Source organism: Rhododendron vialii, chromosome 6a (assembly GCF_030253575.1).
Source record: "Rhododendron vialii isolate Sample 1 chromosome 6a, ASM3025357v1".
Lineage (NCBI taxonomy): Eukaryota > Viridiplantae > Streptophyta > Magnoliopsida > Ericales > Ericaceae > Rhododendron > Rhododendron vialii.
Window position 1 is genome coordinate 31,156,073 of NC_080562.1, and position 14,170 is coordinate 31,170,242.

At 36.4% G+C, this 14,170-nt stretch overlaps 1 protein-coding gene and 1 long non-coding RNA gene across 3 annotated transcripts; one reads left to right on the forward strand and one right to left on the reverse strand.

The window, feature by feature from the left end:
- Nucleotides 1-6,044: 6,044 nt before the first annotated feature.
- Nucleotides 6,045-12,598, forward strand: LOC131329008 (uncharacterized). Of its 2 annotated transcripts, XR_009200593.1 has the most exons (4): nt 6,045-6,264; nt 11,415-11,571; nt 11,752-11,830; nt 12,067-12,598. It is a non-coding gene; the product is annotated as an uncharacterized LOC131329008 (long non-coding RNA). The 2 variants fall into 2 exon arrangements; XR_009200592.1 differs by having other exon boundaries at nt 11,415-11,830.
- LOC131329006 (NDR1/HIN1-like protein 6) lies at nt 10,163-11,314 on the reverse strand. Its single transcript, XM_058362025.1, has one exon. It carries the CDS (start codon nt 11,040-11,042, stop codon nt 10,344-10,346), a length of 699 nt encoding a protein of 232 aa, XP_058218008.1. The 5' UTR covers nt 11,043-11,314; the 3' UTR covers nt 10,163-10,343.
- Nucleotides 12,599-14,170: the final 1,572 nt, after the last annotated feature.

Consider the following 14,170-nt stretch of genomic DNA (forward strand, 5'->3'; position numbering starts at 1 on the left):
TCATCCTCTAATTTTAAAAAACCCCATCTTACCCTCGTAGAACTATATTTATGGAATTTATTTGTTTTTTGGGAGCCCATATAGGCAATGATTTTTGGGACTAAAAAATAACTTCAAAGGTCCCGTGCCGTAATTTATGGATATCTACACTTACCAAATCCCTAAAGTCACGCTTTTCATATCTATTTCAAATCTTCCAGGTCCTAGTTGCTATTTTTCCGATTGTAATTCATATTAAATCCCTAAATTTTTGCTTTCCAAGTACTATTATAAGTAATTTGAAATTAGGATGAAAAAACCACCACACAATATCACATCCTCACGGAGAACAAATCTAAGAATTTATTTCTCGTCCTCCGTCGACTTCGTCTTTCATCGTCCATCCTCCGTTATCCATCCTCCATCCTTCATCCCTAGACTCAGTCCTCCATCCTCGCCGGTCTGTAATCGACATCGCCAGAAAACACTAGTCATCGAAGAAGAAAGGACGATTTTTGAATGGTTCCAGTTCGTAAGTGCCCCAAATTCATTTTTTTATAATTTAAATTGGCGTTTCAATGATTCACCGTGTCATCCTCGCTTGGGGTTGTATTACGTACATGCAGATGAAATCTGCCATGTTTATAGGTTCAATTTTTTAGAAATTTGCCGTGTTTTGAAGTTCATGTTTAGATTCATGAAACATGACAGATTTTTATGTTCATGATCATGATTTTGAAGTTCATACAGAGGCGGCGAGGCTTGGGGTTGTATTACCTGCATGCAGATGAAATCTGCCATGTTTATAGGTTTAATTTTTTTAAAATCTTCCATGGTTGAAGTTCATGGCGAATTGCACAACGGGGTACTTGAATCGATTTATGAAATCTGCCATAATTTTAAAGTTTATCTTTTGAAATCTGTCGTGTTTATGAAACCGATTTCATGGTGGAATCGATTTCACGTTTATTTGTTGGGATTAACGATTGTCATGTTTTTATGGAATAGATGTTAGGTTTATTGATTCGAATTGCGTCATGATCTTAATATGTCATGTTTTAATAATAAAATCGATTCCACAATTGCGAATAGATGTCACGAATATGATATGAGGCGATGGTTTCGTGTATGTTATAAAAATCATGTATATAATTAACCATGAAACACTTATTAAAAATTTCTTTCCATTCATGATGTGTTTATTCAATGGGGATTTCGTGTGTATATGGAATGGAATGAAATGGATTTTAGTTACTTTTAAGAAGTTTTGGAAAAAAGATAACAAAGATTTGAATTATCCCCCTTCATTTTCAAATCATCAATTAAATCCCATTTAATTAGGAAACCATGATCACATGAAACCTAATTACATGCCACCTATTTAGGCAACATCTGTTATGCATATTTATATGTAAGGGTACAATTGGTATTAAAAAAGAGAAAAGATGAAAACATAAGTGCAAAAAAGTCAAAGGATGAAAAGTTACGAGGAGTGATGCATAAGGATGAATATTTAAAAACTCCAATTAAGGATAATCCAAAAAAAAATTGACGCAAAATTAATAAAAGTGAAAAAAATAATAATAAAGACAAGAGAGAGAGCAAGGAAACTCCCCCTAAATGCACCTCTATGAGTGAGTCATACGAACCATACCTTTACAACAGAGCCAAGCTCTTAACAAACCGAACCCCAAGCTGTTCGCGTACAGTTCAATTCGCTTGCCGTCCAATTTGAAAATATTAGTATGTACTTTCTTTTTGTTTGGAGGCGGAAAAAAAAAAATCTTCGATCTGTTATTATAGGGTGGGTTTATCAAAAGTCAAAACAAAGACCGGCCATTGTGAGATTTTCTCGGTAAGTCCGAAGAGATCATTGTCGATTGTCACATAGGAGAAGAAAATTGGATTAGACCTAGAAAATTTTAATCGAACAGCTCAGGTGGTTGACTCCTGAGCTACCCGATTACTCTGTCTCCGACGAGAAAGACAAAAGACCGTGAGAGTTTTATTTCGAAGATTTCTTGGAAGCTTCTGATATCGACCATCTATCTATGATGGTTTGGAATGATAATTTCCTGGGTATTGGCAATCCGATTCTATATATGATCACACTGCTAATTAAGATTCCATATATGCTTGAACTGTTCACTACACTATACTTTTGAATATCTACGCTGTCAACTTATACCAGCTGAAAAAGAAAATGATAATACTCCAACAGCACAAAAAGAAAACAGAAACCTAAAATAAAATCTAAAACTATCAATTGCATGAACTCGTGCTATTGATCACCAGAAATTATTTAACAGAGCGTAGGGGTATTCAAATTATATGGACTACAGAAAATCTCAAAAGCAAAAGGTAAGCATTCTGACTTCAGAGAGCGAGAGAGAGAGATTTCTCCGGTTCCTCTCTCGAAACCCCAGAAACAGAGAGAGAGAGAGAGAGAGAGAGAGAGAGAGAGAGTTATAATTTACTTCTTAAAAAAAATTCATTCATATTAATTTAGACTACAATAACAGATTTTATTTTTAGTTTTGACAAATTTATTCTAATAAATTCTCTTCTTAAAAAATTCATTTTATTTTAGTTTTGTCAATTTTATTTCTAATAAAATGAAACGACTTAAAATGAAGTGGTAATTAATCTTGAACGGAATTAAAAATAACAAAATTATTTTTATTTTCGCCTAAACTTGACACTCGGCATAATTCTTAGATAATCAAGAAAGTCCTCGAATACTATCTTACATGAAATCTCTCTAATGAGATATATAGATCCACAAAATCACCATTCACCAATACCGTCATAGCCACATACGCCTTGAATGATTTCGATGTTTCGTTTAAATGGAATATGCTTTTTTGAAAGAATATATAATAAAGTAATTTTTCCCGTGGTAAATGTGTCCAAATCTTGGTGACATATTAATTGAAATTTTATAATGTGTCCAAATCTTGGTGACATATTAATTGAAATTTTATTTTAGATACCAAATAACCAATAACAACCAATCGAATATATTGTGCTTTGCTAAGTCACTGCAATTTCATTTGATTGAGGTTCCGTTTTTACCGCAATTGAACGAACTCTGCATTTTGAAAGTGTAATGATTTTTCCGTAACAATTAGTATTATTCAACGTTCCACAAACACTTACACATACTCACATTTTTTGGTGGGGTCCACACACTAGAGGCGTAGTGTATATGGACCCCAATATAAATATTTGTGTAAGTGTTTGTAGTTGTAAAATGATTGTTTCCGTAAAATGTTGTTTTCATTTTTTTTCGAAACATATCCTCAAGAGAAAATCTTCTTTATGGCTGTTCCGTAAAGAAGAAGTTACCGAGCTCAATCGCAACTGTCTAAAGTGTTTTTGGACAATTCGGATTGAAAACAAATTATGACCGATAATAATTAATTGTGATTAACTTTTTCCCGAAATTTTTTCATTAAAATCTAAATTGTTCAAAACTAAAATGAACGCGCAAGATTGAACAGCTCTGTGAACAATTCTGCTCACGGAGGCTCCCTGAAAAAGATACTCTCATCCTCAAAACGTAGGCACTGACACCATCTCCGTAATATGTTACCTTCAATATTTAATATCCAAGGTCGGATTTCACGTCCTCAATAATCTACTTTCTTAACCCACAAATTCAAAACACTGCGTGGTTTTGGTAATTATGTTTATTTAGAGTAAAAATAAAGAAGAGGTAATCGTTGCACCTTGTTTGGTTTTTCTCTTGGAAAATTCATCTCGAAAACTTTTGATTGTTTTGTTATTTGTATTCTTTCGTCTTTAGTGATTTCTTACCAAAATTTTTACGTATCCAAAAAAATTTCTTGGATTTCTGTGGTTTTAGATGTCATTTACAGATTTGCTAAGGTTCTTCTGAGCACACCAAACATCAACCAAGGTAGTGGCATGAATTTAATCTATTGTAATGTTTGCTCACGCGATTTTTCCCTAATCTTAATTTGATTTTTGCCTAATTTTAATTTGGTACAAGTTTTTGTTAACTGGGAACGGGCTTTCTCTAGTATCTATTGACAGATATCAATGTTTGGAATGCCCTAATCATAATCGCTTTCTGGGGACACATCGTAGGCAAAAAAAATGGTACACAACCATATATTTTTGTCATTTTATTATTATTGATTTTTTTACCTATCCAAAATCAATATAGATTTTTTGTTTGCATTGATGTTTGGATGGTGTTTTTTATTTTATCAAAGTTTTATGCATTTGAGTTTGTGCATACAGAAGTTAGAAATTGAAAAATTATTTGCCCTTCACTTGCTGATTCAAGTTAAACAGGTCAATAAATTTGTTTGGATTATTATTTTCCGCAAAGTTGAATTCATTGGGTAGGGGTTGATATATTTGGTTGAATGTCCAGTATTGTTTGAATCGTTCAAGCCGTGTCTTCAGACACGGGCATCCACTAGTTCTTAGATAATCAAGAAAGTCCTCGAATACTATATTACATGAAATCTCTCTAATGAGATATCTATATCCACAAAATCACCATTCACCAATACCGTCATAACCACATACGTCTTGAATGACTTCGATGTTTCGTTTAAAAGGAATATGCTTTTTTGAAAGAATATATAATAAGGTACTCTATTTTTTTTCCCGTAGTAAATGTGTCCAAATCTTGGATACATATTAATTGAAATTCTATTTTAGATACCAAATAACCTATAACCAATAACAACCAATCGAATATGTTGTGCTTTGCTAAGTCACTGCAATTTCATTTGATTGAGGTTCCCTTTTTACCGCAATTGAACGAACTCTGCATTTTCAAAGTTTTCGTCAGTGTTCCTACGTGCTCTCTCTCTCTCTCTCTCTCTCTCTCTCTCTCTCTCACACACACAAAATCCCAAATTTAAACGAGATAATCTCGGCAGTTTAGTTGGACAATATTTTTAATTTAAAGAATTCCGTTTGACCAAAATAAATAAATAAATAACTAAATAAGAGTGTATTTATCAAACAGTAGATGGGTGCGACATTTTGTTGTTCATATTTCTTTTTAGCAGATGTTAATGCTATGAAACTGATTTTCGCGCTCCATATTTTATTGATGGCACTCTAATTTTAACGTGAAATTACTAGTAATTCAGGAACAAAGTGGAGCGCCATCGATAAAAAGTGGAGCACGAATATTCCTAATGCCACAGCACAAAATTTTAGTGTAATGATTTTTCCGTAACAATTATTATTCAACGTTCCACAAACACTCGCGCACACTCACATCTTTAGGTAGGGCCCACACACTGAAGGCGTAGTGTATGTGGATCCCAATATAAATATTTGTGTAAGTATTTGTGGTTGTAGAATGATTGTTTCCGTAAAATGTTGTTTTCACTTTTTTCCGAGACATCATCGAGAGAAAATCTTCTTTATGGCTGTTCTGTAAAGAAGAAGTTACCGAGCTCAATCGCAACCGTCCAAAGTGTTTTTAGACGATCCGGATTGAAAACCAATTATGACCGCTAATAATTAATTGTGATTAACTTTTTCCCGAAATTTTTTCATTAAAATTTAAATTGTTCAAAACCAAAATAAACGTGCAAGATTGAACAGCTCTGTGAACAATTTTGCTCACGGAGGCTCCCTGAAAAAGATACTCTCATCCTCAAAACGTAGGCACTGACACCATCTCCGTAATATGTTACCTTCAATATTTAATATCCAAGGTCGGATTTCACGTCCTCAATAATCTACTTTCTTAACCCACAAATTCAAAACACTGCGTGGTTTTGGTAATTATGTTTATTTAGAGTAAAAATAAAGAAGAGGTAATCGTTGCACCTTGTTTGGTTCTTCTCTTGGAAAATTCATCTCGAAAACTTTTGATTGTTTTGTTATTTGTATTCTTTCGTCTTTAGTGATTTCTTACCAAAATTTTTATTTATTTTTATTTTTTAGACGTATATAACATATCTCTGATCAAAAGATTAAAAAATTATTAAAATATAAACAAAATTTACCAAAGACGAAAAATTCAAAAACTTATAAAAAAAATTATCTCAAAAACTTATCGCAAATCTCTCACTCTCTACCTCCTTCCCCACGCATACACAAATGACAAACCCAAACATGTATACATTTTTTCATATATTCTTGGGTTGGTGACCAACTTATGACAGACAGAGCATGCAAAGTTCGAGAGATGAGGTTTGGACCTTTGCTTTGTCATGAGGGGCAAAGCCGAGCACCCAAAATGATGGTGATTGCTGACCAATTCGCAGCCAAAAAAGAAACAAGGTAAACTCCTTTTTGTACCTTTTCATATTCAATTACCACATTTACAGAACACGGCAACCAACCCTACACAGCTCTTTCATTTGTTATACTACCAGTGATCTTTCTTTCATTAGTTTCGTTATCTTACTCGACAATATACGTGTAAGAATTTGCTAAAGCGAAAGGAACACGATAAAAACATTAACCCTGATCATAAAATTTTGTTCACACTGTTTGTGATGAAAGCACTCCAGATGTTTGCTTTTATGCTTGTTAGAACCGTTCATTTTCGTAGTTGTCTTGAGTAGATCAGAACGGGGGTATTTTTTAGGACTTAGTGACTAGTTTTCGTGATTCTGAGTCATCCAGACGGATGAAAGATCCAAATTCAATTGGGGACTCGAGGTGGAGGATTGCAAAGCTTTTGGCTGTAACCCAGAACTTCAGCAAAACAGGGCTGAAATTTATGGTAATTTTATTCGTCACATTTTTCATTTGGGCAATGAGCTAAGTTTGGATAAGTGCGGGCGACAATATAAGTTTCATAAAGGAGAGTTTTGGCGATTTAATGTATGCAATTTTGTTGGTTGTATGTTATGTGTATACTAATCATACGTGTGAGAGAAACGGGAACGTGGTAATCTAGAGTGGGCTTGTATAGATAACAAAAGTAGAACCTGTGGAGTTGGCTCAAAATGATAAGCTAGAATTCTAGAAGCTTTGTGCTTCAGTGGGAGACCTAGACTGCTTGTTGCAGCACCAAAACTCAGAGTTTTGAAGGCTGCCCTTTGTTTGTGTGCCTTATCACTTGTTGCCTGTTGCGAAGGCTCCTAGGCTAGAATGTCTATAAATTCAGAAGCTTTCCTCTTGTCTGAGTGTGGGACTGTAAGTAGCGTATCGGCTGCTACGTAGTGGTTTTTGGGTCCTCCGGTACTGCTACACCCCGCTATACTGGCGTTACCAAAAATTCACACCCGTATCGTCCGATACATGCTACGTATCACTTTTTATTTGAATTTTTGCCTACTTCACGGCCACTACAGCCGCGATGTGACCACTACAACCGCTTTAGGTGCTCTGGCGCCAAAGATAATTTTTAAAAATTACGATCTCTTCAACCGCTTTTCGCTACGTATCATATGATACTCCCGCTGCCGCTTTGCTATTTAAAACCTTGCTGTGAGGGTGTGTGGTGAACTGTGAGGGAGAGAGAACCAGAGAGAGGGAGTAGAGTTGAGCTCGAATTGGGGGCTCCTTCCCTGGAGAGTTTTTTTTAATCTATTATGGTTGTGTATAATAATAGATGAATTTTCTCTCGTGACTGATTCGAGTTTGTCTGTGTGTTTGGTTTGCGATCTGTGGTTACACAAAACAGAATTTACTCTTCCAACCGATAAGTACCTGGTCAAATAATAATTCTTTTCCAATTTATTCACAAAATAAACATTATGAAGACTTAATTTTTAACATTCCCTCTCTCTGAAATTCCACTTTCTCTAGCTTCATAAGTTGATTACTTGATTTAGTAAAAATGGAAGTTTTGGTATGGCTTTAGATCATTAATTTGAAATGGAAGTGTACCATGCTTTAAGTGTGCTATGTTTTGGGATACATGTACTAAATCGGGCTAGGGTATGAACATTGCCTGGTAACATGGGGCTGATCAGCAGAGGAAGCATAGGAAAATGAACCCTCATTTAGACCTCATCCCTACACAAACCATGCCTGCTAGACAGATCTTTTCTCTCATAGTCTCTTGGACTGCCGAAAATTGCATCTCTAGTAAGGCTGACTTGCAAATTGCTCGTTTATTTGTCTCCAGTTGCATATTAATATTTTTAAACTGCTATTTTTTATTGATACGTACTCCACAAACTCCTCGGGTTGAAACGGATATTGTCATCTTTTTCTTGTATCTTATTATAGCTGGTGGTTGTAGGAATTATGTAGAAGTTGTGGTAGTAAACACTACAAGCAAATAGAGTTTTGTATGACAGAGAGTGCTTATTTTGAGCCCCAGCCCCAGGCTGGGCAGGATATACGCGGGGCCACATGACCCTCAAAACTAGAAAATTCGATTAATACTCTTATGTTTTTAGAATAATAGTCTAAATGTCCGACTATATTTAGCATACAGGCTTGTATACATCTCACTAATAAAGTTACAAGATTACTTTTATGCTTCAACTTTCGTTTTATGGTTGATTTATAATTATTGGTTTACAAAGTTTGACTATTCGGAACATTTGTTTCTCGATTCTCTTTATTTTTATCCGTCTTGGAGGAGTATTTGGAAAGAAAGCCATCACTAAAACCATCTATGTCATTCTAAGAACTTGCCAATGTCAAATATACTCTAAAAAAATTTAATTAAGATTTTATGCTCATTTCAAGATATTCTTTTATTAAGTATGCATTATAAACTTTTGTAGTTATTAATACATATCCTAATTTAGTATGATCTTAGTGTGGTTGACAAGGAAAATAAATTTCACCGATGATGACAAATAATGTGCTCCTACTAGGATAGATTTCTGGATCCGTCCTTGACCCAGACAAAGGATTTAGATGTTATGAACAACATAAAATTGACAAAAGTGAACTGATCATTGTGGGTAGTCGCATATTGATTTGCATATATTGTTTCTCGAAGCCTTGTCAAACAGTCGTTTAAGTATAGATATTCGAAACGGGTTCTGTGGAATCAATGATCAAGGTCTTTCATTGCTTGCTTATATTTATGATACAATGAGACATAAAAGGGGGATGTGATGATAAGGAATAAGGATTAAATGGGGACCCAGCATTCAGCAAAACAATTGAGCATGTTAGAAGCCAGTGGTTCAACTTACTGATCCTGAAAGATCCTCCAGGAGCAACTGTCTTGTAACCAAAAATCATGCATGAATGGTCTCAGAAACTTTCCTATTCCAAACCCACCTTGGAACCACTCTGTCGAGCATTTAGTGTTTCTTATCATTATCATCACCTCTGGCTGCCCAAATCATGGATAACTTGCTCGTTGCTACGATTATACTGGGGTCTGAAGCTGGAAATCCAGAGATCTAGATGGAAGATTGATACGCTGGTGAATCTAGATACTAGTATATTATTGTTTTAACTGTTCTTTATATAGTTGTGATACTAAAATACTTGTAAGAGACACCTGAAGTATGCAAGTTAAACTGTATAGTCATTAATAAGAAAAAGGAAAACGCGTTAATGCAATTTGATTGGTGATAAAGTAGCATCCTGGATAGTGAATAATGTCTAGAAAAGGAGTTCTTGGTTCTCCGCACCTTAACAGAAGAATGTTTTTATCAGGTTATATGATGTTTGACGCTATGTGTCCCCAAAACAGGTCTATTTCCTTTGAGCACACCTGTAGTATTTGGATATCATGCATGTTTTCTAACCCACAAAGTAATGGTTGTCCGGTTGGTGTCCTGTGCTTTACCTGGAACCTTCAAAGCTACTTTAGCTAGAATCTTGTTTCCACTGTCAAGGTTTTGCTAATGTATAGTCTGTGAATTACATGATTAAATGAACTGCTTTCCTTTGTGAAATATACAATGTTGGGATTTGTCCCACATTGGTTAATTATCTCCTCCAAAACTAGTATATGAGCCTGGGCGGCCTCTCCATTCTTTGCCAATTGGTTTGGAGTTGGATGCTTTAACATACAATAACCCTTTTGACCTTCTGCAAATTCTTAGGAATCATCATTCATCAATGAAAATTTGAATTGTCTAGAATATAGTGTCAGAGATATCTAAAACTGGCCACGCTTGAAAGTTTGCCTGTAATCAAGGCTTCTAGTATCTGCCCTGCTATCTATTTGCATTATCATGTGTTTTCCTTGCCTGACAACCCTGCATCTTCCGTGCAAATTGAATAGAAGCCTACATTGCACAATCTATATGTTCAATGTTTATGTATAGCTGGTTTTAAAAAAATGTATCGACCCATGGTAAACAACAGAAATATTACATCTTGAGCAAGGACACGAGAATATCTGATTTCTTTCCCATGCAAGAAGAGAGACAGAGAGAGTGGGAGGGAGGGAGAGAGAGATCACGAAGGATAAGCTTTTGTCAAACTCAGAGCGAAACACCGGCGTTGTACTTAGTCGACACGATCCCAATCTTCTTGTTGGGCGACAAGTTGTCCACGACCAAAGAGCAATTGACAGAAACTGTGAAATGCCTCAGAGGGAATTCTCCCACCACAACGTTCACGGGCACCTTGACTTGAACCAGCAACGGTATGTGCCCCGAGTTTTGGTTTTGCATGAGGGCCTCCTGAAGACCCGACCCGAATTCACTCTTTCCACTCATCAAAACCTTCATCATGGTGGTGTTCTTGTGCCCCTGGTGAAAGTGAGGGAGATTCCCAGTGCAAAGCGTGGAGTCCTTATACGAGACGGTCACAGCATTTTCGCGGCCATAGATGAAACCAATATTCTCATTAGGATTTTCAGCCTTCACTGTAACCAAGAACTGGGTGAGGAGGCTGAAATCAGATTGAAGGTCGAAAGCTTGGACAGTCATGCCTTCCACATGGTAGGAAGGCATTTGAGGCTTGTAGAAGGTGTAGAAATAGAGGATGAATGCGGATACGATGAAGATGAAGAGGAACAGGAGGCAATAGCAGCAACATATGCATCTGAGGCAACCACTCCCGCCTTTCTTGTGATGGGTCGATTGGTAACGGGGGACATTGCGGCGGTAGGGAGGGGGACGGAGGCTTCCGTTGTTCTCAGATAGGGCGACGTAGGGTGGCGGGGGTGCAGAACTCATTGTGATAATGGTGGGTTAGAATGTGGAAATTAAGAATGCAACCTTTGGTTGATATTCCATCAAAGAAGGAGAACCAGAAGATGAGGGAGGATGAAGGAGCGGCTCTTCTTCTTCCTCTCCGCTGAAATCTGAGAGAGAGAGAGAGAGAGAGAGAGAGAGAGATTGGTATCTATAGGTATTTGTCTAATTTAAGACAACTGTGTTTTCACATATGTGTGGCTAAAGATGTACATATTCTAGCGGGCTTGCTCGAGCTAAATAACTTGGCTCTTGGATACGTGCAGTTTTTTCCCGGATTTCTTCTTTATTTCCTGTACAGACATTTGGGGTTGCTGGCTAGTTTGACTGAATTTCTTTGTTCTTCTGCTACAGCATATCAGCTACACTATATTTCAAGAATTGACAGCATATTATCCTAAATTTTGGAACTTCGATTCTTTGCTATCCGAAATTGGGATTGCACTGTGAAGTCCGCGAAATGCAGGACCATAACGTACGGGTCGTCTGGATGATTTGAGCGGTATGATAGGTATTGCTATCCAAGTAGATCATCCAAATAAAAAATTGATTGATTAGATCATCTTTTTTCCCAAATGAAAAGATATTAGTGAGGGATCAAATGGGGTATGCAGATTGGCTAATTTTTATTTATATGACAAATGTGATTTCGATCAGTTGACTATTACTACTCGGCCAATTTGTTTTCTAGGCGGGCCTGAGATGACGGCTCAGACCATTGAGGTCGGCTACATTCCACAGACTCCATGATAGGAGCAAGATTTGTGACAGTAGAGATTTATTCTTCCTAATTTTGATGGTGGATATATATTTATTTTCTTGTACATCAACCAAAAATACATATGAATCCTGTTGACCAAACTCCAATTTTCGTCAATCAAATATATAAGTAGAATTCTCATAGCATGAAGATGAAAGGTTTTCATAACACTGTATGCATAGTATAGTTGAATCCCCGCTAACAAAATAACTGAGTAACCTAACCATTTTTTTTTTTTTAATGCAGGGTGTCCGAGCCAGCTTGCGCGCACCTAACCATCTTTGCTTTAGAGCATTCGCAATACCTTCAGGTCGACTCAAAGCTCAGCTCAACCCAACTTCTTCACCAAACCAAAAGTTACAAGAAAAAGCAAACTAAAAATACTTTCGCTCCGGGATGGGAGTGGAGAGATTGCTGGTGGAGAGTAGCAACACCTCGATAAACGAAATTGCGCGAACAGCATGGCCGAACACACGACCGACTTCACTTTGACGCCAAACTTCTTTAGCTTCTGACACCTATTGGATTCTCGCGAGTAGTCGTAATTGTCCGAGGATGCCAACTTGTATGTGCTGAGGAAAATCTGCCTTTTCTTCGCCCTTTCCCTTCTGAAGCTTAAAGAAACTGTCATGTTAGGGCGTTGGTCATCACTCTTTTGCTTCGGGATTGCGCGGGTCCGCCGGCTGAAACGCAGTGTGGTGTTCCTTACTAGGGAGTCCATGGCTGTGTGCTTGAGAGAGAGAGAGAGAGAGAGAGAGAGAGAGGGGCTAGCTGAACCAAGTAGATATATGAAGATGCTGTATATATAAAAGGAAAAATTTGTTCGACTGTTCTTGCCTTTTGGTTCTTTCGTGGAGGGCGCAACGTTTGGATTGCAGCCAAATATGTAATCCACGACGCTGACATCCATTGTGGAAGAGTCAACTTTGGCAAATACTGTAAGTCTTAATGGTAGGTCCATGAAATGGGAAAATTTATTAAAACGCAGGCATCGGCACCCGGTGCTTAAATCCCTTACCTCATAATTGTATGGCGGAAAGAAACCTGCGACACTAGACCTTGTCGCTAAATAATCTCTCATGAAATGGAAGCAAGTTCAAGGCAATTGACGGCTGAAATGTTCGGATCAAAAAATATATATATTTAATACTTTTGGCCCCCGCCACGTTGTGTTTAAGGTACCACACGTAAATGTTAGTCTTAGGCTCCGTTCCGGAACGATAAATAAGTACTTATTTTTAAGAAGGCAATTTCAAGCTTAAAAATCATGTGCTTACGCAAATAATTTTTTATCACTATGGATCTTGTATAATAGATCTCATTGAGATCTTTAATACGGTGCAAAAAAAATTGAAAAATTATTTTTCATTTACATTATTTTTTAGTTTAAAAATGTGAAATAAGTTCTTATTTTTTAAGAAGGTGTTCTGAAACGGGACCTTAAATTAAGCATATGAATCTCATAACAATAGTAAATTAATACTCCGTATACTACCTCGTAGTGCCGCCTAAAGTACATAGGTCTTTTTCGTTATTTTATGTCAATTGGTTTTAACGTTGGTATACTATTTTTTAACATTAGTCTTATTCCTCTTATAAGTCGAAAGATGTGACGTAGAAATTTGATCTAAATAAAAATACTAAAAAGACATCGCACTAAAAAGTTAGGCTAAGGGGCTTTACCCGCTGTCATTTGTCAAGCCTTATCTTCAATAAGCAGTTGCCTGAAGCCCTCGTTATTGACCTTTGACCAATATAGTATTTCCAATGAAAGTCTATGGAGAGAAAATGCAAAAAGCAACCTATAGAACTGCTGAAAAGTGTGTTAGCCACCACCTCATTATTTGGTACCAACTCGTGGAGCGCGCCTACTCTATTTTAACTATGGTTATCAGGTTATGGTTTAAAATACTCCACTTAGTAGCGTAAAACAATGATAAGATCCCAAAGCTTATCTATTTTTATTTTTCAAGAAACGTTTTCCCTATTCACTATGAAATCATTATTCACTTATTCGCAATGACGTTTGGGATATTTGTGTGATAAAATATTTGTTAAAAGGTGTATTAGAATAAAAATGGATCCCATAAGTGTGTGTTAGATATTGATAACATAGAAGTGTGTTAGAACATCCACAATGAGTTTGACAAAATTTGTATGTTAAAATGTTTGTTAGGATAAAAATGGGTGCCACAAGTGTGTATTAGGAGTAGTAGATATTTATATTTTATGGTTGGAGTTTGAATTATAAAGGTGGGACCCACGTATTGTTTGCTAACATAGTTGTCAAACTTGACACACAAACTAACACTAGCATTGTAGCACAAAAAATACATTTTTGTTTGCTAGA

Excerpts from the sequence above, each read along its gene's own strand:
- LOC131329006 (XM_058362025.1), bottom strand. The coding sequence starts at position 11,042 with ATGAGTTCTGCACCCCCGCCACCCTACGTCGCCCTATCTGAGAACAAC.